Raw genomic sequence first — 25093 nt, forward strand, 5'->3', positions numbered from 1 at the left:
ACCGCCCCCCGCCCGTCCCGTCAGGGCGCCAGCCACGCCCGGCATCGTGCAGGGACCCGAGCAGGAGGAGGTCCGAGAAGGCGCCAGCATTCAGTTAAGCAGACTGAGCCTTTATAACGACAGGCTGTGCAGGGCGGGCGGGACCGGGCGGCGTGGTGGGGGTACGCCTACTTCAGCCACACCTGGGGCCGGGGTGCGCTGCGGCTGCCGGCAGGCGCTGAGCGGGCCGTGCTTTGGCAGCTGTGGCAGGAGGGGTCGGACGCCGAGCTCTGTTCGGTGCTGGTCTGTGCGCAGAAGCGCGCACTGAGAGCTCTTGTGTAGAAGCAGGCAAGGAGATAAGCTCAAATTTAGGAAGAGCCTCCCGGAGGTGGACAGGGCCAGGGAGCTAGGGAGCCAGCAGCAGACAGATGGGTGGCCTCCCTGGAGGAGGAGTCCGCGGAACTGGTCCCGCTGGGTGACGGGAGGCGTGAGGGAAGAGGAGCAATGTCGTGAGACCGTGAGGGCGACCGCGTGGGCGTAATGATGGGACCCTGTGCCTGTGATGGGGAAGGGGGCGGACACGGGCTTTATGAACGATTTTCTACTTGCTAGGAGTCAGACCTCAGACCAGAGACGAGACTTAAGAAAAGCATTCTCTTTATTACGACATGTCTTACTAGCACACGATTCTAAGAGCAAATATATTTTCCACCATTGTTCAAATATTGTGGAACAATCCAGAGTATAAATATATATATACACACACACACACACATTTTACAAAGACTGAAAAGCTTCTGAGCAGTGAAGTCATGAGTGTAGAAAACAAAGTAGAGATTAAATACTGAACATTAAGATAAAAACTATCACACTAATTCTTTAGGAAGTTCTTCAAAGAGGAACAACCTTCAGGAAAAAACCTTGTAAGTACACCTGCTCGTAAACTTGACAGCAAAAGTGCCGCTCGGCAGAGCACCGACCATTACAAACGCAGAGCCTCAGCAAGACTACGAGCTCAAACGCCAAAAAGAAAAGAAAACAAGAAAACAAAAGCGAACGCGTTACACTGCACCATTTTCAACACAGCACATGGGTCGTTAACTTCGTAAATAAACATGGTCACCGTATCAGAACCAGCTCCCCAGCCAGAAAACCATCCAGTTCATCCCTGGCGCCAACGGCCGCCCCCACCAGCCCCGCCAGGTGTGCGGTGGGATCTGCGAGTGAAGAGGGCACGGGGGGACCAGGTGGTTTAGATGCGTCCCTCCCCGAGCTGCTCCTGTCACCGAGCCGTCACTGCACACCCTCCTGCTATCAAAAATGTCAACCCATCTCCTCGATGGGAGCTCCCCAAAGTAGAATGTTACCTTTATTACCTGATTGGAGATAAAGGTATTTCTAAGCTGTGGGATGTCACAAGGACCTTTAATCTGCGTCAGGCCACGCACAAGCTGTCTCCTCACACCTTCCTCAGAACAAGCATTATCAAGACGCAGCCTCGGCTCTCCTGACCCCACCCAGCAGCTGAGTGTGAGTCTGCAGTCTTTGCCTGGTTTTAAACCACATTCGCACAGCCTCTCACATGGAACCCCCACAGACGATGCAGTAAACTACTGTGCCGACAAGCCGTCTCATTAGCATACATCACACTGCACTTAGGCAGGCAGCTACTTCTCATCTGGAAAGAAACAGGAAACTGCCCTGAACACACTACGCAAAATGCCACCCAATCAATCCTTCAAGAAAAGACTCAGATTTAACCAGGCAAGTTCAGCTGCCTTAGTTAAACTTGTTTTGGCCACTTCACCAGAAATCTCACCACACCGCGGTGATGAGATTTCTGGATGGTTTGCAGAGAGAAGGCACAGACACAAAGGTTTCCACTCACAAGAAAATAACTTAAAACTACCACGATAACCATAAAATCCACTTAGAAACAGGGTAATGAACCAACCAGAGATTGCACATCAGGGTTAAAGACATTTAAAATGTAAGCATGAACAGCCAGAGAGATGGCCATCCACCTTCGCTCTGTGGCCACAGCCTCCCAGTGCGGTGAGCGCCAGCTTCAGGCGGCGGCTGAAGGCTCCTGCGCGCACGCTGGGCGCTGAGGTTGCCTCCGCCACCTGCGCGTCCACGCCCGGCACCCGCCCCCGCTCCCCCGGCCCGGGCCTGCCCACACAGACGGCGCTCAGCCTTCTGCTCCGGGGCCTTGGTTACACGCGTCCCAAGGTTCCAGCAGATCCGGTCTTTCTTCAGATTCAAAACACAAGAGGAGCGAGGTGGCCAGAGACCCCAAGGCCCCGTGGTCCCCCCGAGCCCCGCTCCCCGCAGAGCTTTGGGCAGAGGCAGGGCCCCGAGCCTGGACGGCTCTGGCCGAGCTGCAGAGACTCTCGATACAATTCTTGAGAAGGCTCACGTCACCGCGGCAGCCTAGACGGAGGAGGAGGGGGAGGGGGAGGGGGAGGAGGAGGGGGAGATCAGCCTTTCTGGTTCTCACCAGGCGTTAGTGCTGTGCCGACCCGAGAGGCACTTAAGCCAAAGCCACCCTCTCCAGACAGCTTCAAGCTGCTTAAGATTATCCCGTTCGGCTGCTAAGTAAGCAGCCCGGGTTTCAGGCTCTAGTTATTTAGGCCGAGGGGCTTATGTCTATTCAGTGGGGACCCAGCCACAAGCCCCTACAGGTAATTCATGCCGATGAATTAGGCTTCAGCTGAAGACTCAGACTAGAAATGAAAGGCGTCTGAGACTTAAACTATCACACTGTGGTGAACTATAAATCCCACTTGGATACGCACCTCTCATTGCAGAAACAGTCATTTGAATGGTTTGCTCTAAGCCACGTTTTAACTTCAAGAACTCTGGGGCAAGGTTAACCATCTTCTTCAAGTCTTGGTATTCAGGATTTTCTTCTTGCGTTCTGAAACTCTTCTGTGTAAATAGAGTGAATGTTTTAAAAAATGCGTAACAGGCTACGTGGCAGTAAGTCTTCATCAGAGCAACTTTAATTGCCAGACTCGGGTCCTTGAGAAAGAGGGCGTCTGACCTCCTCACAGCGCTTGACGCTGCTTCTGCAGGCCAGCCCGAGTTACAGCGTTAACAGCTACTGTTTCCAGAAGAAATTAAACATTTTAATTAATTTAACGCAAAGTCCAATCATCCTATTCCATGAGAATGAAATACAACAATACCATTTATTATTATCCAATATCATAGAAGGAAAATTTATTTCGTTTTTAAGAGCTTAACTTTATATCTCCCATTCATTTTAAACATTTTCAAGCCATAGAAATTTCTCTTCTTTTTAATACATTGATTATATACTTGGTTTATATTTTTCTGTTTACTTATGACATGAGAATAAGATAATGTCTAATTTTCTGTGTCTTAAAACCTTTGAACATATTGATTATTAAACACTATTTTTTAGCCTACACTGACTATTCAAGCAAAGTTTGAGCAGCAGTAAGACGCAGACAGAATACACACGTGCTGGCCCATCTCTATGCAGTGTGTCGTCATCACTCAGACGTAATCACGACATCCCGGAGAGACGCCTGAGGGACCCCCGCGCCTGCCCCACTGCACTGCGCGGAGGGGCCGGCGGGCCGCGAGCAGAGCCCCCCCACCAGAGCCAAGAGCGCAAATACACTAAACAGCACAAAACACAGAAGCAGCGTAAAGCTTCTCTTACTGTTTTCCACTCAGCAAAGAGGTGTTCGAGGGATCCGATCAACCCCACGGCACTGGCCTTCATCTGTTTGGTGACCTACAGAGAACGGTGAAGCGTGTTACCGCATAAGCACGATGCGGAGCGCACGCGTCGGTCAGCTCCGTGGGCCCTGCCGGGGAGCGGCGTTCTAGTCCAGAGCGAGCCTGGAGCTCCGTCCCTGAGACTGCGATCGCACAGTGCGAGCGCCTGCTTCACAGAAGCGCAGTTTCCAAGTAAATTGCTCGTTGATTCTGCATTAAATACGGAGACCCTCTGCTGTGTGCTACAGCATTGGTAATAGCATTTGCCTATTTAAATATCTATAGGAATGAAACTTCCGAAACCTCCCTTGGAAGGAGGGGAGATAACTAATACATGAAGCAAAAATTACGCCCTCAGAGCTTTACACACGCATCTTACCAGCCTTACTGAGAAGTAACTGGCGCGTGACACCGTGTTAGTCTCAGGTGTACAGCACGAAACCTGCCTATTATGAAATAATCACCCGGTGAGTCTGGTTAACGTCCGTCCCCTCATAGTTACAAGATGTTTTCTTGAGATCAGAGCTTTTAAGACTGACCGTCTCAGCGGCCTTCACATACACCACGCGGTACTGTTAACAGGACACACACGGCAGGCGGTCTGGGAGCCCGGCAGGCAGCATGCAGACCCTGACTCGGGGCAACCAGGCGGGGTCCCCGGCTCAGCCAGACCACGGGGCGGCAGTGACGCCCACGCTGCAGGGTGCCGAGGGAGGTCAGCACTGCTCTGCGTAAGGCACCCGCCCAGGGACCCCTGCCAGGAGTTATTTAATAAACAACCAGCCCACAGCCTGTGACACAGGCGTCCTCACTCAGGACAGGTGAGGAAACAGGGTCAGGACACTGAGTGACTCGGTAAACGACCGCTGGAAGGTGACAGGCAGTTCATACACACAGGTCTTCAATGACAAAATCCAGCCCGTCCCCAGGGGCCACCTCGGGGACAGCACAGGTTCTCTGCTTTCATGTTAGTTAGCCGGGGGCGCGGGCAGGCGTGTCTAGGAAGTCCCCCACAGTCTCCTAGGTTCTGCATCTTGACAGGGAACAACTGATGTGAACACCCCTTGTTCAACAGCCCCTTGGATCAACGAATGGTCGTTTCCACTCTCATGTGGACAAAGACCAGGAGGAAAAACACAAGCAGAAGGTGGACACGAGGCGTCACTGACACACTCTGTCCTCCTGGATCCCCGCTGACACCAGCCATGGCAGGTCCAGCAAAGCACTGCCCGGAGAGGCCGCAGCGCTCAGGTGTAACCGGGAAATGTCATTGGCCTTATCAATAAAAAATAATTCAACACAAACTAAACTAGATAAATTTATAGAAACCTCATTCGCTGAGTTAAATTATTTTTAAGTCAACCTTAGACACCTCCGGTGCTGAGCACAGCCCTCTCTTGTCCCTCTCACCTCGCTGGGGGTGTCCTGCCGCAGGAGTTCACGCGCTAACTCTTCTGCTTTTTCTAGTCCAGAATCCAGCAGATGCTCCAGCCCCGAGCCTACGCCATCACAGAGGGCGTCCATGAAATCATCCTAGAGAAACGTTCCAAGTGTTAACTGGCAAATTCAAGTTTTATATTTTTAAAAAATTATCAAATAATTAAGTTATATTTTCTGCTTATTTTAGGACTGTAATACATTCCAAGTTTATTAATTCAACTAACGCTGGAGTAAGAGAACTAACAGTCTATAAAGGGAAAAAGTCAGCAAGCCTCTGATTTTGCGTCCCACAGATAACATGCTGGAAGGAATGTTTCTCACCACAGGGTGCTGCTGCCGCTGGAACACGGTCACGTTTAATATCACACTATGTTTGCAGCAGCATGAACAGTTAAAGCAAGCAAACACACATTCTCTAGAATTACATGAGAATGTGATTTCATTCCTCCCGTGTCGGTCGGCTGAGCAAACCCTCAGAGTACACGGTACCATCAAGTCAAAGACCCCGAAGGTGCGGAGAGGACCCAGACCATCGGGCACGCTCAGCCCACTTAGCCTGTAACAGCTGTGGATCTTCCTGCAGAACTAGTAAAAGCATGTGCCATTTTGGAAAATGAAAACTTATCCTGTTTAGTGACACCGTTATCGGATGAAGTTTTCACAGCGGCCCGGCCTGGCTGGCTACCTGGCCCCCAGCCGCCCTCCTGTCGCTGTTCTCTGGAGGGTGCAGCTCGGTCCCTCTGAGGGCTGCCAACTGGCCCACGCACTTCACAGCTCGGAGCACAGTCTGCGTCACTTGCTTCTGAGCCTCCTTCACCATTGACGAAATGTCTGAGGAGCAGCCCTGCAGGACAGAAGGACCAGGGTACCGGACGCACGCGGTCACGAGGGCGGGCACAGACGAGACCCACCTGGGGAACACGGAGCCTGCTTCAGCGACAGCGACTGCGCGTCACCCAAGTCTGGGCAGAACCAGGAAACGTGCAACACGACAGCCATGGCAAAAATGACTCAGATACAGGCCCCCAAGACCTTCCACACACAGGAGTTGGGAGGCAAGAAGGCGGTGACCTGACGGAGACGGGCCTGCCCGGCGCTCAGTGGGAGAAGGGTGGCCCGAGCTCCTTCCTGGGTCCCCCCGGGTCTGCCCAGTCTGGAGGACGGGGAACAAAGACGCTCTGTTACCAGGAAAAAGTGGGGAGGGGTGCCTGAAACATGCAAACTGAAGGTCTCGGGTGCCCCAGAGCAACGGGGCACGTCCCCACTTGTCCCGTCTGCCAGGCGACACCAGAGCCCTGCCCCCTCGAAAGAAGCGGCTGGTATGACTGAGCTCCGCTGCAGGCCCAGCCCGGGGAGGGCTCGTGGTGGGCCCGAGAAGGCCCGCCCAGGTGTTCTGGAACCTTGTGCTAGGAGGCCTGACTGTTCGTTTTTAAAGGTGAGCCCGACCCCCTTTGGCTTTGGCGTCGGGTCTCCCGCACACAGGCGTTCTCTCAGGGGAGCCTGGGCCACAGCAGACGACCAGGCCCCCGGGGTCCGCCCCTCCCTCCACAGTGGCCGTCTTTCACTGGTGCCCCGGCGCACACTGCCCAGAATAGAGACCACCTTCCCAGCGAGCCTGCCGCTTGGTGGGGCTGCGCGGAGGTTCTGGCTGAGACGTGTAAGTGGAAATGTCAACGGCAACTTCAGGCACCTCCCTTAAGAGGCCCCGGCGGCCCAAGGGCTGCCCTTGGCCACTGCGTCTGCCACCGTGTGACCTGAGCTCCCACGGAGCCGAGCCACACTCCAGGCACAGCGCAGGGACAGGAGGAGCCTGGGCCCCGAGGACTCGGGGAAGCACGACCACCCAGCCGACTCCAGACTCTGCTGAGATGTGAGCTGTGGTCTGACGTCCCGGCTGCCCGACCTCATCTTACCTGACAGGAGGGAGGGACGACAACAAAGCCCCTTTCCTTGCCTGGGTCTGCAGGCTGGCACCCCTTCAGCACCAGCGGAACCCAACCCACACGCAGGGCAGGGCTCCCCGTCCTGCCGGCAGCCCTGCTGGGGCTCGGGTGGCACGCCCTGGGGCTCGGCCAAACCTGCCTCACTAGCCGTGCGACCCTGGCCGGGCGCTCAGTGTCCTCCCTGAGGGCGTGGAGACCAGCGCCGGCCGCCGGCTGGGCTGGGGGCTACAGGAGCTACCGCGTGCGTCACTAGGGCTGCCCGCGCCCGGGGCGCTGGTCTAGTTCGGGGCAAGACGCGAACAGGAGACAGTTAATAAATACTTCCTGAGCCAACAAATTCTTCTAGAGATGCTCAGCAAGTCACTTTACCTGCAGAAATAACTGTAAGCAGCCTCCTAGTCTTTCCACCTCTTGCCTCAGCTCATCCGGCAGAGCCGCGGAGCTGCCTCCAGGGAGCTCACCCCTCAGCCAGAGCCTCGTCAGCACCACCAGCTGCTCAAAAGCGCTCGCCACCCGGACGGTGAGCGACTGGGTGGCCCCGTCGGAGAACACTTTGAAAGAAGAAGGAGAGTTATTCCAAGAAATAAGCTCCAGATAAGAGAGCTCAACACGCTCGCCATGAGAACACGTGACACACTCAGACGAGGCCGGCAGCCGCCCAGGGCGGGGCGCGCCCTTTCCCGGAGGGGGCGTGCGGGCGCAGGCTGCTCACCGTCACACTGACTGTCCTCATCCTGTTCCTTGTGAGCTTTGGAAATGGCAAGGATGCCCTCGCAGATTCTCAGGAGGTTACTGATCAGGCTGTCTGCCACGGTGTTTTCTTCATCGTAACTGTGGCCCAGAAGCTCTAACGATGAACCAATCAACTCTCTGCAAACTCCGGGAAGAGGCGATTCTGCAGAACCAGGGTAAACGGTGCTCGATTTCCCCGCTAAGCCTGTGTCGACAGAAGACAGCCACCTTAAGCCTCGTTTCCAGGGACAACACTTTCAAACAGAGGCGTTAGCACGAGTGATTTGGAAACACGGGCCAGTGGGCCCACAGCGGGCTGCGCCTCTGCACACCGGAGGGAAGACACAGTCCCACGGAGGAGGCAGCCCCCTACCAGCGTCCGTCCCTAGCTTGGTAGCTGTGGATACAGATAACGGGGAATCCAAATGTCCCACGTAACCACTGGCTTAATCTTCTTCACTCACTCTCTGGTGACACCTAAGGAACTGCGAGCTGTGAAACCCATGGCAGGAGCATGAAAGAACAGAAACACAATACATACAAGTGAAATAAATGAAATCAACCCACAAGCTGGGCACAAGGGCAGGGACAGCGCAGAGCATGATGACAGGGCCGTCCCAGAGGCGCCTCTCGGCCCCAGGCCCTACTCCAGGGACACCACAGCCAGCCAGGCTGCAGCCAAGGGCCCTCCACAGCCAACCCGCCATATCTTGGGGAGGCAGACCTCCAGCACGATTTTCTAAGCTCTGTCCAAACCAGAGGCAAGTGGAAGAGCTGGAAAAGCTCGCCTGCGGCCTCTGGAGGCGGCTTCGTCCCAGAACGCTGCCACGGGAGCACGGGCTCACTCACTGCGCGAGGCGACTACAGGGGCGCACAAGGAGCAACAGACTGAGAAGGACGGAAAATGGAGGCACAGGGTGGGGACGAGGAGGAGTCCAGAGCCATGGTGAGAGCTTGATCTGGGCAGAGAAGGAAGAAAGGCTGCCGGGCACCAAGCCCTGTCGCTGCCGGGGACGCAGCAGCACCACGATGGCAATGACTGTCCTCTCGTCACTGCGGACAGGCAGCTTTCAGCGTCTGTTTGACGAGACAGCTGTGCTGACGCACCCTGAAATCCAGCACCCCCACTGCAGAAAGATGTGCAGAAATTCAGCTTCAAAATAGGGCCCCAAAGGTGAGCTGTTCAGACACGTGGTCAACTCTCCAAAGCTGGGGTGCCCCCAGCACACCCCCCGCCTCCCTTCCCCGACCTCACGGCTGCCCAGGAGGCGCCCACTGAACACCCGCAGCAGGAGGATGGGGTTCCGGCTCCCTCTGCAGGGACCCACAAGCCAGCAAAGGCCTCTTCTATTTCCGACTTCCCCTCAGTAGCATGACTTTTTTAAAGGGCCCTTAAAAATGAGCCTTGAGGAGACGGGTTGAGTCGTCTGGAAAAGGTGCCTTCATAAAGCACCTTGCTCTCAGACAACACTGAAAAAGGAAGCTGCTCCCACAGACACGCCGCCTTTGATTTTGCTGGTGAACAAGAAGCCTATAGCATATTTTGTTTTACCTTAAACGAGTAACAGGATAACAGTGATCCTCCTAAAAGATACTTTGATGATTAAAAAAACGAAACCCTAGTGCCTTTATTTTAAAGTCAAGACGAGACGCAGTTTCTTTCACGGCCACTCGTATCGCACGTGCCTTGACCAAGCAGACTGCTTGGTGGCGACCGTGCAGCCCTGTTCACTAAGGCGCGGGCGATGTTCTGCGACGTGTGCAGACCTCTGGCGCAGGGCTCCCCCAACAGACGCGCATGCCGCGTGACCCCCGCCCCTCCAGCAGGCTCCCGCCTGACCAGCCGTGCTTTTCTGAACTGCTCTGGCTTCTGCGTTTTGGCTGTCCTTGAACTTCCTGCGGGCACATTCACCCTCTACACGCTCCTCATCATCTAGTTGCTTCACTCAGCATAGTGTTTCTGGGACGCACCTGGGCTGGATCGGCAGCTGGCTCTTTTCTGTTGCTGTGCGGTAGTCACTGTCACCGGGTGGTGACGTTAACTACTAGAGGTGCTTACACGCGCAGACTCACAGTGCACCCCCTCTTCTCATGAAAATTAACATTATAGTCAATATTGGCATAAAATAGTTACTCAGTGGAACAGTGCCTTATTTTTCTTTTAAACTTCATTATTAAAGTAACTGTAATGAATGACACCTGCATACTATGTAAAATTCAGGAGAAAACAAAGGGTACGCTGTGAAAAGGAAGTCTTCCCTCCCGTCCTGCCCCGCTTCCCCCTCCCGCGGACAACCAGCGCCTCCAGGAGACGAAGTTACTTGCACAAGGACGTGAAACGAGGCCGTGGCAGAGACAGGGCTGGATGCTTCTCTCAGGGCCCAACAAAACAGGGTGAGAAGGTACCTGACGAGCGTGATGGACGGGCGTCCTGGGCTGAGCAGGCCGCGATGTCGAGCAGACAGCCGGAAACCCTTCTGTTCTTCATCAGACTCCTGCTCCTGGAAGAGAAGCCGTGAGAGCGGTCACCCGCCAGGTGGGACGGCGCTCGGGACGTGTGCTTCACGTTCTCTAAAGAACACGGATGCCCACGCGTGTGTTTCCAGGGAAACTCTGTCCTCCAGCGCTAAATCAATTTGCTTCACTGAGTAAGAATCTTACCCCTTACAGGTGTTACTCTAAGCCTACAGTTAACCAGGGGAGTCGGATACACATTCACAGAGCACAGCTGGCCCTGAACACCACAGGGCTTGGGGCGCTGACCCTCAGCACGGAAATCTGTCTCACGGAGCCAGCCGTCTGCTACCAGGCTCCTCTGCGCCCGCAGGTCCAACCCCCAGTCCAGTCACCCTGCAGCATTTACGCCTGACAAGGACCCGCAGTTCAAACCCGAGTTGTTCAAGGGTCAGCGGTCCTGTTCTTCAAAGGCTCTGGACACTGGGCGGAGTAAACACAGCAGACGTGGGTTCCAGGCTCACCGGCATAAGGTCCACAGGAAAAGAGAGAAATTGGGCAAATGACGACGAGAAAGCACTGTGCTCCACAAGCGAGTGCCCGGGGGCCAGAAGAGCCTCCCGGAGAAAGGGTGCTGGGGGATGAGGACAGTCAGCCATAACGGGGAGGCAGCGATTCAGAAACGGGCACAGGATGTGGGGAGACCTGGTGATGGAAGGAAGGATGGCACACGCAGGGACCGTCCGGGAGGAGGAGCGGGCCCGAGGCTGGGCGTGCGGGCCAGACGACCCTGGGTGCCAGTGAAGGCAGCGTGGGCTTGGCCTGGGCACCCCGCGCCGGGCAGGGTGTCAGATGGGGCCGGCTGGGTCCAGGCACTAGTTGCGCGGCGCGCAGAGGTGGTGCTGGGAGGTGCAGCAGTGGCTCGAGAGGACAGAAGACCTCACCTTCAGATCCTTTCTGCCGCCTGCCCTCAGCTCGAGGGTGAAACACTCAGCCCCCTACCTTCGAGGGTGACCAGCCTCTGCCGTTGCTCCTCCTGCTGCTGGAAGAACCCGCCCGCTTCCCCGTCACCATCCGTGCTCGACTGTCTCGACTCCAGGTCCAGCCCCGTGTGTCAGAGAGACTTCCAAGCTGTGACTCGGTTCCAAGTCCAGAACCCCCAGCCACCCAAAAAAAACTCTTTGTTGAAAAGATTGTTAAACAAAAGCTTTCTATCTGTAGTCGCCTAAATGTTTCAAATGTAAAATTTCCCCATGAATTCCTGCAGGACAAGCAGAGATGCGACTGGTAACAGGAGTGGAAAACATCAGCTCTCACAGGCCACAGCTCTTACTCAGCAGTGGCAGGGACGGGTGCGTCGTCACAGCACGCGTGGACCAGGAAAACGCACCCTTTCAACTGTAGTCAAACAGTGTTCAAACGCAAATAAAAATACACCGGTCACCTTCCTCTCAAAGAATTCTTACTTAGTATCGGGGGAAATTTTACTTCAGACTGTCAACAGCGCGTATCAAAATGCACAGGCTGCCAAACCGCCCGCAGCCCCACATTCCGGCCCCACAGCAGCTCCCTGTTCCCCGCTCCCCGCCCAGCCCCGCAGTGGCTCCGCACCCACCTCCCATCACAGGCACTCCTCTGAGGCTGAGCCTTCACACGCAAGGCTTCGACCAAGAGCAAGTCAAGCTTTTTAAAAAATGATACTTTTAAATTACGGAAGTTGTCAAAAATATCTCTGCCAAATTAAAATGCCTGATTTCAAAATCTTAGGAAATGTTAAGCTTTGATTTTTCAGTAGCAAGTTAAACATCTGTTGATTCCTTAATCATTATCCTCAAAGTCAGCACATACAAGCTGTCAGTCACTAACTTTCATGTTATCAACACTCATGTTTGATCCACAATTCTTACCACGTAAAGTTCATAATAAAATAGAAAGAAACTAGTCATTTTTAAATCGAAAGGAATTTATAAATCACACTCCAATGAATTTGTAGGTCCGATTTGAATTCTGGGGAGGCTCACCTCACTGGCTTCAGTATAAGCCCACCCACCCAATTCTACTCAAGGACCATTTAGCTCATTTTAGTGCCAGAGCCCAACTCACGACAAATCACCTGCAGGTATCACGGTTTATTGGTGTTGGATCAGAAATCACAGCCTCTCTGTTTTCCAAGATTTCACGTAATTCAGTGCATCTTAGGCTCCCAACAGTATGAGCTGCCACTTACTGAACAGCCCTACAAGGCTGGAGGTGTCCTCACAGCATCACCACCACCAGTCCCACATTACAGACCCTGGGCTCCCAGGACACGGGGCCTCACAGATGACCTCGTCCCGCCTCCTGATTTCAGATGAGAAAACTGAAGCCTCGAGACGCCACATCCGGGCCCAGCCACGCAGGGCACGGATGAGCTCTCAGGGCTCTGTAGGAGCCTGGGACTTGTCACAGCACCACCCCGCAGGGGCGCACTCAAGGAGGCCAGAACCCGCGTAAAGAGCACGCTCTGTATCTCTTCCACCCTGAAATGCTTGGCTGTTACGTGTATAGCACATAAATGTATAGCTTGTTCGGTCTTGACTATTTGTTACTCTGCTCAGCAGTCAGGATGCAGTAAACAAAGCAAAAGTAACAGGGAAAAGGTCGCCCTCAAGTCGTTCCACCTTTGAGGAAATTTCATATAAACGAGTTTACAATAAGCCTGGTCAAAAACAAGAAAGAACTAAAAAGGTTTAGAAACCCAAATGGATTCTGACCTGCAGCTGAAGGCAACGAAGTTAAAAAAAAGTGTCACCAGAAAATGCTGTTCTTCCGTGTGCCAGAGACAGCACACACAGCAGTCGAGAAACCAGGACCTCTGGAGTCACCAGACCTGGATGCGAGGTCCCTCTGATGAGCCACGTGGCTCTGGACAAGTCCCTGAGCCCCTTGACACCCTCACTACCCAATCCGTGAGGTGGGGGTGGGCCAGGGGTTCCGTGGAAGGTACTGCAGGAGACACTGCTCACACGTGCTCAGCAGACGCTCCTGCCAATGAGGCTTCTGCTGGACGAAATGCCATTGACCTTGATATCCTGAAAAGTCCCTAAGCCCTTCTGCAAAGTTTCAGACCCCAGTATACACCGGGATGACCCCTGGGGACCCCAAGCTCACCACGTCCACAGATAACCCCTCCTACCGCCCTGCTCAGGGAACACCACGCTCCCCCAGCCGCTTGGCCATGCTGGGACCACAGTTCACCCTGGAGCCCGCGCCACCATCAACCCCACACTGGCCACCACATCCCGTGGATTCTGCCTCCCGAGTGCAGGCAAAACCTGGCCCCTCCATTCCCGCCCGGCCTCAGCTCAGGGCTTCATCAACGGCTCAGGCCTGTCGTTCCCCAAGTCCTGGCCTCCAAGGACAGGGAGTCTTTTGTGTTCATCTTGGTACCCTTGGGCATGGCAGACAGCGGTCTTGTTTAAAAACCGAACTAAGAAGTATTTAAAAAGAAGTATTTGTTTAAAAACCAAACTAAGGTGCAACACTAAATCAAAGAGGAAGGCCCTTCTGTTACACCACTCTGCCCCTTTGTAACCTAAGTGTGCGGGCTGTAAGCAGAGCCAGTTTTCACTTGAAAAGCATCTATTCACCGTGGAAGTCTGTGACATTTTAATAAGCAGAAGTCCTCTATCGCCATGGTGTCTTGTTCAGTGGTGCTCACACTAACCCGATGGCATTTAAAACCATACAACTTACACCACAGTATCATAGAATATGCCAAGTTTCTGTGAGAGGGCAATTTAAAGTAATAAACACTTAAATTAATTAATTAATTAATAAAGTAATAAATAAAGTAATAAAGTAATAAACACTGTTCACTTCTATAGGAAATGAGACTTACGGTATTGTAAATTACTCTTGAAACTCACCTGGTCACACACTGAGGGTTTTGCCTCCTGTTCTCAGGGTGATGCCCTAAGTGCTGTGCCTTGATCGGCAACGTGCCACAGCGGGGCTCCCTTCACAGACACCCATCATGACAACAGACAGTTCTTTAAAAAGGAAATGATACACATGTTCACCCAGAACAAGAAAGCCAATAACCGAGTGTCCTTACCTCCTTCTAGAAAATGAAGAAACTGGTACATCCGTAATGTCAGGTTCCCACTCGTCTGCAGGGTCACAAAAGACATCTTCACTCCTGTTACTACCGTAACTCTGAGAAACACAAAACACATAGTTTCTATTAATTATGGGTTTAAAATGTTTAGCAACCAAGGAAAAAAGTTTAAATACTTCGTCTCATTTATAAAATCAGCAAAGTTACAGGTTATCTGATAAGACTGAAAGAACCACATTCCTAATAAAAGCTTAAAAATCACATGACACTGGGAAATCGTAAGAGTCTAAGAAGCACAGCAGAGCTCACTCGATAATTTAGAAGTAACAAAACTGGGATTTAGAAGACATAATAAAAGCAAAGAATAGGCTCCTCAGGAGAGGAGTAAAAGAGTAATCTGACAACATTAAGATTCAATCACTTCCTGGTTGAGTATTACTGATCCTGACAGTAATTTATATTTTAATCTAAATATCGAAAGCCACCAATTAAAGTTCTAGCAAAATACTGTATAGAGCTTGATTCAGAAACATGTAATTATACGTAAAAATAAGTAAAGCACATCGCAACCAACAGTTGAGAGCAGAATGGAAGGTGACAAATGAGGGCAACTGATCTACCAGGTTCTAACGCGTAAGTCAGGCAAGAATTAAATGACCTCAGCAGTTTTCTGTTGTTCTCATTACACAAGCAATTCACATTCGTTGTAGAAAACCTGGAAAGCATTAATACGGACAAACACAAAGGAAAAAAAGGTAAACCCATCACAAACCCGGCAGGCAGAGGCGGACACCGTCGGCTCTGGTGTGCTTCCACTCGGCCTTTTCGTATTTTCTGCTGCGACCACACCCTCCGTCCCTGGAGCTAGCCCTGCGCACTCGTGCTGCAAGCGTTCTCCCAGCACAACCGCAGGTCTGGCTTTCAAACGTTTCCCTCGGGATTTCCACAGCTCTGCTCATGTCAGGAGGGTTTTGGAATTCTCTTCTGAACTACCCTTCCAGTTTTTGTGGGTTTTGTTTTGATTTTGACCAGTTATTCAAGCATCATAACCGTGACATGTTCTGTTCTTTGCTGTGTTCTAGAGCAGCTTAACCAAACAGGATTTACCTGTTCTCCGGAGGTTCGCAAGTGCTTACCTATGAAACTGACTGGGATCAGCATCTTTTTCTTCCAGTTTTTTTTTTCAGGCTAGTTCACTGACAAAACTTTTCAATTTATTGCCTGGTTGTTCATCTACTAAATTAACTTTCATAATTTCCCTTTTTCTAGAAAATTTTTTCTTTCTAGAAAATTATCAAACTTAGTAGCATAAAATTTTATATGTAAGATAATTTTTAAATGTTTTTGTTATCTTTAAATTCTATTTCCCATTCCTAAAATCACATATTCATCTTTTAAAAGGGCCAGAGCTTGAATTTAATTCTAATTTACCTATTATTGCTTTTATTTTTTAATTGAAGTATAGTTGACTTATAATGTTGTTCATTTCTGCTGTACAGCAGTGATTCAGTTTATAGATATATATTTTTCATATTCTTTTCCATTACTGTTTATTATAGGATATTCCCTGTGCTGTACAGTAGAACTTTGTTGTTTATCTATTTTATATATGCTAGCGTGTATCTGTAAATCCTGAACTCCTAATTCATCCCTTCACCTCTTTCCTCTTTGGTAACCACAAATTTGTTTTCTATGTCTGTGATCCTCTTTCTGTTTTGTAGATAAGTTCATTTGAATTATATTTTAGATTCCACATATAAGTGATATCAGATGGTATTCTTCTTTCTCTGCCTGGCTTACTTCACTTAGTATGACAATCTCCAGGTCCATCCATGTTGCTGTAAATGACATGACTTCATTCCTTTTTATGGCTGAGTAGTATTCCATTGTATAAATATACCACATCTTCTGTATCCAGTCTGTCGTTGGACATTTAGGTTGTTTCCACGTCTTGGCTGTTGTAAGTAGTGTTGCTGTGAACATTGGGGTGCTTGTGTCTTTTCGAATCAGATTTCCCTCTGGGTATATGCCCAGGAGTGGGATTGCTGGATCACATGGTAGTCTATTTTTAGTCTTTGAAGGAATCTCCGTACTGTTTTCCATAGTGACTGCACCAATCTACAGTCCCACCAACAGTGTAGGAGGGCTCCCTTTTCTCCACACCCTCGCCAGCATTTATTGTTTGTAGACTTTTTAATGAGGGCCGTTCTGACTGGTGTGAGGTGACACCTCACTGCAGTTGTGACTTGCGTTTCTCTGGTAAGTAGCCATGTTGAGCATCTCTTCGTGTGCTTATTGGCCATCTGGAAGTCTTCTTTGGAGAAATGTCTATTTAAGTTTTCTGCCCATTTTTTGGTAGAGTTGTTTTTTTGTTATTGAGTTGTGTGAGCTGTTTGTATATTTTGGAAATTAAGCCCTTGTCAGCGCCTTGCTTGCAAATATTTTCTCCCATTCCCTAGGCTGTCTTTTCATTTTGTTTATGGCTCTTTGTTGTGAGAAAGCCTGTAAGTCTGATTAGGTTCCACTCACTTAGTTTTGCTCTTACTTCTGTTGCCTGGGGAGATGCTTTTATTTTTAATGATTCCTTCATTTGCTTTCCTTTGTTTTAGTTTATTATTTCCTAGACTGACTTAACCATTTAGTTTATTTTCATTTTTCCGTTAAACAATTCAAGCACTAAGGCTGTAATTTGGCAGGTTCTTCAAGTTTTTATATACAATGTCTTCATTCTTGTTATTATTCTAAGTAGCACAGACTATAATTCCACACAGTGACATTACTTAATGGTGAGATATCTCACAATTTATGTTGCAACTATTCATTAAATGTTTTAGGGATAATAACATAGTAATATGGAGAAAAATTAACTTTAGGTTCATTCCCTTCACAATACACCATAACAAATTCTACAATTCAAAGATATAAATGTTAAAAAAAAAAAGAATTAGAAGAAAAGACTCAGAAACGGATACTATTTCTAGACTAATATGTAGCTTCAAATATGCCAAATTAAAAATGCCTGCATAACAAAATGAAACCAAGGAAAAGTCAACATATAACCAGGGGAAAAGTGTATAGAATGAATATAAAATAAAGGATCATTATCAAAATATGTTAAGAACCTTATAGACGTTAGCTCATTACCCACACTTCACTTGCCAAAAACTTCAAAGGACATGCACACATCCTTTACCAACGAGGAAACAGTCAAGCCCCCAGATTCACTAGTTACTAAAACATAAAGTGAAACAAACCAGTAACTTTGGTAAAAGGCAGTACTTCCGGCAGGCAAACTGTCAGTGAGCAAAGTCTAACAGAAAATGTATACTTCTGGTACAACTTTAGGAAAGACGGCAAGGAACTAGGACACTAGGAACTAACGTGTGCAGAGCTGCGCACAACTAGCAGCTGTGACTCTCAGCGCAGCAAATAGTCAGGGACACGCCGCACGGCCCTGAGGGGGTAAACGTGATCACGTGACAGCGCAGTGCTGGGCACTGGCGGTAACTCACGTGACGCACACTGCCACCTGTCGAAGTCCTTCTTCCCTTACGTTTAAATGTAAGATTTTAAAACACAATTGTAACTGAATATATTCAGCACTAAGTTTCTCTATTACAGTCATAACCCTATTAAACCCGTAAAACCCCTTCTGCAGGCAGCAGGGAAGGAAGTACACATTAGTGTCGGTCGGTTTGGGCAGTGTGGAGCGCCTTTCATTTCACTTGCCAAAGTTTCTTTAATAAGAACATGTCACTTTTATCCTTTTTACTTCAAAAAGTTTATAGAGATTTTAATAATATTCCAAACCTCGTAAAGTTCTTTCATTGCCGCAAGCTTAGATTCAAACTTTTCCAGACTCCAGACAGTTGAGACCCCTAGCTGCAGGTTTCGGACCTGAACACACGTGTCAGAACCACCTCCTTTATCCGGGACAACGTGTCTGAAAGAAAAACCAAAGGAACCGTGCTTATCCTAAAACACACGCATGCAGTTTTCTGAATCAGAGTAACTCCCGTGAAAATCCAGTCTACTGCTTCAGTCCCCCTGCAGGTACGTGTTTCTCTTAGAGCGGCACTCATGTCCGGTACATATTACACTGAAATGACTTCTCATATGAAAAGATTTTAATGAAAAATCCTAATGTGTATTTTTTAAAAATGAAATACTGATAAATTTTCAACTCAAAAGAAAATTAGTAAATTCCAAAAATATCTAAAATTATTCTGTTTATAAAATCTACTAGTGTGTTAATTGCTGAGAGCCTGGGTCCCTCCAGAGTGAGCCCTGAGCAGGGGCCTGAAGTGTCGATGGGGACTGTGACGCTCGCTCATTCCCAGACCAGCCCTGTAGACCCTGTGCCTTCAGAGAAGCCAAAAGAAAAAAAATCATATGAAGGTCAACTAGTTTAAAGCAGAGAAGTACTTGACAATTAAGGTAGCTACTCACCTGCCAAAAACATAGTTCTTTTCTAACTTCTTGCTGACGGCGTTGGCTTCCTGAATCATCAGGGAGAGTTTCATGGAGCCCCAGTTTGGCTGAACTGGCAGAAAGCACAGACAGCAGGCTCAGGACCCACGCACGAACGTGAACACGCACCGCCCGCAGGACAGCTCCGAGAGGAAAAATGATTTCAAGTGAATGGTTGTAACTGCGTATCACAGAAGGTAAAGGGGTATCTGAGAAAGTTTTCTTCAGCTCCCACTGGTGAAATAAAAGCTGCTTCAAAGAAGAAGACATGGAAGAAAACTGAAGTTCACAGAGAAAGGGTAAGACTTTGTAAGAGAGGAAACGCCAAGGACAATGCTTCTCCTTCTAATATTTTTAAAGACTTTCTTTTTTTCCTCTAGTTTCTAATATATTCAAAGTATTAGGTCAAGTATACCATAGCCTTAACTTAAATAGAACCACAATCTTTTTTATTTTGCCTGAATTTTTAAGAGAGATAGATAACACAGACAGAGATACGTCAGGACATAAAGACAAATCTCAGACCACAATTCCATATCCCTAATTTAAACTTAAGATTTTATCATAAACATTTTCTATGTTGTTCAGTCAAACCTATAACCAGTATTACCTTAAAAATATTTTTTGGAAAGATAAAAGTCATTATTCATATGGATTAAAAAAAAATCAAGTATTCATTGCAAGGCACTGTTTTCGGACCTAAGAGGAATAAAAAGGTATGTTAATCCAATGTACGTATTACCTCTTGCAGCAGATATAAAGAGCAGCAATGGTTTCAAAGTTACACGAAGTACACAGCACGACTACGCACGTCCTCGCTAAAGCGCTGACCCTGGATGACGGGCGCGTCACAGGCTCCTGGGCAGAGGGACCCGCCAGGCAACAGTGGGAGATGCAGTCAGCACGACCCAGGATCTGGGAAACTCAACACTAAACCACCTGATTTCACCAATAAATGAGTTACAAGGGGACAGACAGGGAGAGAAGGGAGAGCGAGTGGACAGACCGAGAGGCACGCCTACCAAACACAGGGTGTGGACCACGTCTGTGCCCTGATTCAAGCAAGCAAATAGATCAACAAATTATGAAATAATCCAGGAAATCTGAATACAGACTAGATATTTGATGAGTGTAAGAAATTACTCTATTTTAGGTGTGATAATAACATGAAATTTGTGCTTCAAAGAGTGATGGAGAAGAGAGGCCCTAGCTTAGAGGCGCAGAGTGAGCATGCCCGGGCCAGATGGGCGCGCGTCCGGGCTCTGCTCACATGGGCCAGGGAGGCAGGCACGGAGGACAGGTGGAAAAGGCTGCACGCGGGTGGGGACTGCTGAGGCTGGACAGGACTGCCTGAGGGTTTACTGCAGTAATATCCCTACTTCTATAGTTTGCTTGAAATTTTCTATAATTAAAAAAAGTTTACGTGAAAAACTTGCTGTGTTCTACACAGGAATGTAGCAAGTTACCAAAACATAACTTCCAAGTGAGAAAGAAAACAAAGCACCCAATGATTGTGCACAATTTGGATAATAATTCTCATAAAATGAGATTACGACATTTTAAAAAGCATGATCCACATTAAAATAATACTTGGAATTTCGTTTACTATTTGCTTATGTAACTAAATGTTCTAAAAAGTGAATATTCTAAGAATAATCATTCACACAAATTTATCTAGACTCATGAAAGTCCCAGCAACATCCAGAAGAAAACGTTTCGAACACACACAGGTAGCTGCCACCTCAGCCGCTGCATGGAGCGACACGGGGCCCTAGGAGACGCCTGGGGAGAGCACCGCGCACTCACTTGTGAGGGGCTTGTCCCTGCTGCTCTGGTTTTGCTGTAGAATCTGTACTTCCTTCGCAATTCTTTGCTTCTCAGTTTCTAAAGCGTCCAGAATTTTTGCGTGGCGGATCCGGTGGTCTTCTAGAGCCTGATTGATGTTCATTCATACAGAGCCACACACAGGAATGTGCAAAGAGAGAAATTGTGAAAAAGACAGATAATGGTAATACAACATAATCCTCACTTCACAGCACGTTTTACTAAGCGTAAAGGTTTTGTTTTTTTTTTTTGCCAGTTGATTTTTTTTTAACATTTTTTATTGATTTATAACTAAGCGTAAAGGTTTAACCCGTTTTATGTGTTTTAGTAAGCATAAAAGGCTTTTAAAAAATGATGTATGAAGTATTTTTACAAAATGACTTTTTTCCCCACAACAAACCCATGAGGAGTTTTTGATGGCACAGATTAACCTTTTCTGTCCCATTAATAAGAGCATAAATACCTTCAGGGGGAAAAAAGGAAAAAAACTACTCAAAAAAGCACATATTCAAGAACATTTGTTGACTAAAAAGCACATCAAAAAAATCTCATTTGACAATAAGCCTTATAATAGCCCACTAATAACAATTGTTCCCAAGATTTAAACAGTTCTGTGTTTCTCTTAGAACTCTCTGAGGTGGCTCGCTGGCCACTCTGCGTCCTGGATCTGCCAACACGCGCTCGTCCCGTGTCACCAGGGCTCTGGGGTGACTGGGAGCATTTCCTTCACTTGAGAGTAAAGCTTGAAGGCTAAGATGTAAGAAACCGAAGCAGAGATTAAAACGGTGGCTCTGCAACCTCGGTCTCCATCAGAGCCCCTCCAGGACTGGTGAGAACAGAGTCTGGGCCCGAGGCGGCAGTCCTGGAGTGGCCCGAGGGTCCGCACTGCTCACGGGGGTGCTGGGCCGCTGGGCCGGCAGGGGTTGGAGGACCACTAGCGGAGACAGGAAGGCGGCCGCCGGGTTAACCAACGGCCTCTGGTTCCACACTCCTGTCTCCTGACTGGGCTCTGTGAGGAGCTCTGTGAGCCTCTGTTCTCGCCTGAGCCCCCAGGACTGGGGGGACAAGGCCCGGCCATGAGCTCTCAGGGGCGGCAGACGCAGGCAGACGGGGCGCCCCCCGGCACCGGAGGTGACCAGTGTGAGAGCTGTGCCTTCCTCCCCTCCGCGCACCTTGCCCCGGTGTCACTTCTCCTTCACGTCCCCCAGCACCGCTGACCACGGAAAAGAGAAAATATGAATGGACTTGCTGGAAAGCACAGCTGTCCCTCAGAAGATCAGTGTGATGCTGTGTGAGCACATCTGGGGGCCAGACGGGCTCTCACGTGGGGACCTGGCTTTGGCCGACGCCTGTCAAGATACCGTAAGTTCTTTACCAAAAAAAACCAGCTTTTCCTCGAAAGAGCTCGAACTAGCAATAAAATGAAGTTACCTGTTTTGTAGCCAAAGCCTCCATCTCTAAGCGCTTTCTGCTGGCGTGTGCTTCCTGCTCAAAACGCTGCTTTGCCTTTTCTAGTTCCTCAATTTTGTGAGTAGCCTTTTGATTATTTATTTCCTGCATTCTCTTCCTTTGAGATTCTTCTTTCTTTAAAGAACAGTAATAAAAAATGAATAGGGCAAAACACAGAGCAGTTCTTCAAAAATAATACCAAAAAATTACAAAAGCCCCTTTTATCAAACGAACGCACAAGACACTGACTCACTGAAAGAAGAGGTCCCTCCCTGCGGCCCCCCCACCGTCCGGGCCACTGACCCACTAAAGACGGCTGCCAGCCAGACCCTCCGGAACCCCGTCCTGAGGCGGGTTCTGGGGGTGCAGGACAGCCAGCAGGACAGAGCCCCCCCGCTGCCCTCCTCTCCCGGAGTCTCCCCCCCGCATGCTTCCCAAGAGAAGTCAGACATGCCCGAGCCCTGACACCCCCAGCGTCCCCGCAGAAAGGGAACTTCACGGCCAGCGCGTCACCCGGGGCACCAGCCGAGGAAGAGAGCGCGGCTGCCTCGCACCAGCTCGGCCTCCAGGGCGCTGATCCTGCTCTCATACGCAGCTTTCTGAGAAGAGAGCTCCTGCTGAGCCATTTCTTTTACGATCTGGATTCCCTGCATCATTTCTTCCTTTGCTTTCAACTGTGCCTCTTTTATTTCCGCCTCAAGTCTGCAAGGTAGCAAAATGTTTACAGGGTACATCGTCAAGAACTCTTCCTAAACTACAACAGCTCTCAGTCATATTAGGGTGTTTTCAATTAAACCAAAGTTCAACTCTTAAAATTTAATTTCTGATATTCTGTCAACAGTGTTCTTAAATTTTTACTAGCTTTAGAACTGAACACAAAGAAAATATAAAAGAATGAAAATTTGGTTTCTAATTTAGTTACCACTGCAGATGTCCGATATTTAAGCAAATATGTTTTTTCTACTGCTTAAGTTATATAAAAGTACTTTGACTTATATAAAAATATAAAATATCTATTTATAAAAATATATAAAAATGATGTTATAGTGAACACTGCAGTAAATATTACAGTTGACGTTACAGTAAACACAAAGTGTGGGTATTTTATGTTAAACTAACAATGTTTAGAGCAAAAGTTACTTCACATATTAGTATCTTTCAATTCACGGTTAGGTCCCCAGTTACAAGTGTCCTGGAATGACTCTAAAAGCCTGACCCACGAGCTGACAAAGCAGAGACTGACACAGTTCGCAGTCGTCTGCAATCATTCTGTGGGCAGGTAGGGGTCCCCAGAGGCCCTGGGGAGAGAACCAGGCATGGCTTTCTGATGGAAGAGAAGCCATTTTTGGCCTAAGCCACTCTGGGATCTAAGGCGGGTCCCAACGCCTGCCTAGGACAGCTCTCAGGAGTATGATCTTAGGGGAACAAGAGGACAACGGTCATCAGACAAGAGAGGTAACAGGACAACACATCAGCTGTGAAGACTCCAGCTCTGCTTCAAGGGGAAAGACTGGCCCGAAGGCTCAACCCCCAGGTCAGCAGGGACCTCGGGGAGGGGGACGTTGGCCTTCCCTGACCCGCGTGACTTCAGTCTGCTGAAGCCGCGACGCTGCCGACTGCGCCCCATGCTGCGCTGAACTCGGCTCCGGTCAGGCCCCTTCGGGAACATGCAGGTACCCCTGGCTTAGTCCCAGGCCTGCTGAGACGCTCTTTGGGAAAGATCCCACGTTCTTCCTATTTGCTGCACGTAATAAACTTTCTTTCCTCCATCTTTGGTTTGGTTGTGTTTTGGGTCAACACTCACCAGGAGGCCAACCCAGTTTTGGGGTAACAAAAGTCAAAACGTGCAATCAGCTTTGTCACCTTTCCACATACAAGAGGAAAAGGGTGGATGATCATAGGAAACTGAAAGCTGCTTTCTTCTCAACAAGTCAATGCTTTAACAGCTGTACTGCAAAGAAATTTCCATACCCAATTTTACTGAAAATAGAGTAAGAATACTAAAAGAAAGAGGGCCAGGGGCTAGCAGGGCCCGGGGCCGGGGGAGCAGGAGCCACCGTGCAGCGGTACGGAGGTTGAGTCAGGCGAAGAAAAAGTTCCGGAGATGGAACATGGTGATGGCCGCACAACGGCGCGAATGTGCTTACCACCACTGGACTGTCGTTTAAAATGGCTAAAAAGGTGAACTTTATGTCAGTACTTTGTACAACTTAAAAAAAAGAGGGCAAATCAAGTTCAGACTTTTTCAAAAGGTGACAAAGCGGATCCGTCCGGCCCGCCGAGTCCTTCCTGAGCCCCTGCCGGCCCTCCCCGCCCACCCAGCCCTGCTGCTCCTCCTCCTCCAGGACGTTTCTCCCGACTCAGACGCGGACGTTCTCGGCGCCTCAACAGCCCGCAAGTGGCACCTGCAGGCTGGGCCCTGCCCCTCGGCTCCACTCTCCACACCCAGCACGGCGGCCCCTCTGGAGATGGGATTCTGATCATGTCTGTCTTACGTCTGCCTAAAACTCTGTAATCATCCATATCCTCTAAGATGCAGGGCTCTGTCTGTCTGTCTGTCCTGAGAGAGGACGGGTTCCTCCAGTGCAGGAGCTACGTCCCCAGTGCCCTCTCCAGCCCGAGCACCTGGTACAGGGGCAGGTACACAGCACCTGCTCAGGAAACGTGTTCCAGGTGAACGAACGCGGGGAGATCCTGACCCCGGCGCCCTCTCCCACATGCTCACTGCTCCACGCCAGCGATAATACTTACTGTCCTCTCTGGGCCGCGAGCAAGTCGTTTTTTGCAAATTCAAAGTCTTTTGCACCCTCGCTCATAAGAGTGTCTCTACCGGATGGTCTGTCCCCTTTCTGGACTCCTCCTGGGTGATTAAATCTAAAATAGTGATCGCCACCAAGAATCACCCGATCACCCTAAAGCACACGAGAAATGCACGACTTGAGGTGAGTCT

General features: G+C 49.5%; 1 protein-coding gene across 6 annotated transcripts in view; it reads right to left on the minus strand.

Moving 5' to 3' along the window:
• Window positions 1-619: 619 nt before the first annotated feature.
• Window positions 620-25093, minus strand: part of KIF14 (kinesin family member 14) — a 46391-nt gene continuing 21917 nt past the window's right edge. For all 6 annotated transcript variants that reach the window (XM_072948795.1, XM_072948799.1, XM_031675883.2 and 3 more), the window contains 15 exons: window positions 24895-25055; window positions 22698-22845; window positions 22126-22278; window positions 20677-20803; window positions 18850-18943; window positions 18211-18343; window positions 14398-14498; window positions 10254-10348; window positions 7828-8052; window positions 7485-7666; window positions 5858-6016; window positions 5143-5265; window positions 3674-3748; window positions 2778-2910; window positions 620-2412 (listed from right to left, as the gene is read on the minus strand). In XM_072948795.1, the coding sequence (XP_072804896.1) occupies window positions 2171-2412; window positions 2778-2910; window positions 3674-3748; window positions 5143-5265; window positions 5858-6016; window positions 7485-7666; window positions 7828-8052; window positions 10254-10348; window positions 14398-14498; window positions 18211-18343; window positions 18850-18943; window positions 20677-20803; window positions 22126-22278; window positions 22698-22845; window positions 24895-25055 (2151 nt within the window). In that variant the 3' untranslated portion in view covers window positions 620-2170. The remainder of the gene's footprint in view (window positions 2413-2777; window positions 2911-3673; window positions 3749-5142; window positions 5266-5857; window positions 6017-7484; window positions 7667-7827; window positions 8053-10253; window positions 10349-14397; window positions 14499-18210; window positions 18344-18849; window positions 18944-20676; window positions 20804-22125; window positions 22279-22697; window positions 22846-24894; window positions 25056-25093) is intronic.

This window comes from Vicugna pacos, chromosome 23, assembly GCF_048564905.1.
Source record: "Vicugna pacos chromosome 23, VicPac4, whole genome shotgun sequence".
NCBI lineage: Eukaryota > Metazoa > Chordata > Mammalia > Artiodactyla > Camelidae > Vicugna > Vicugna pacos.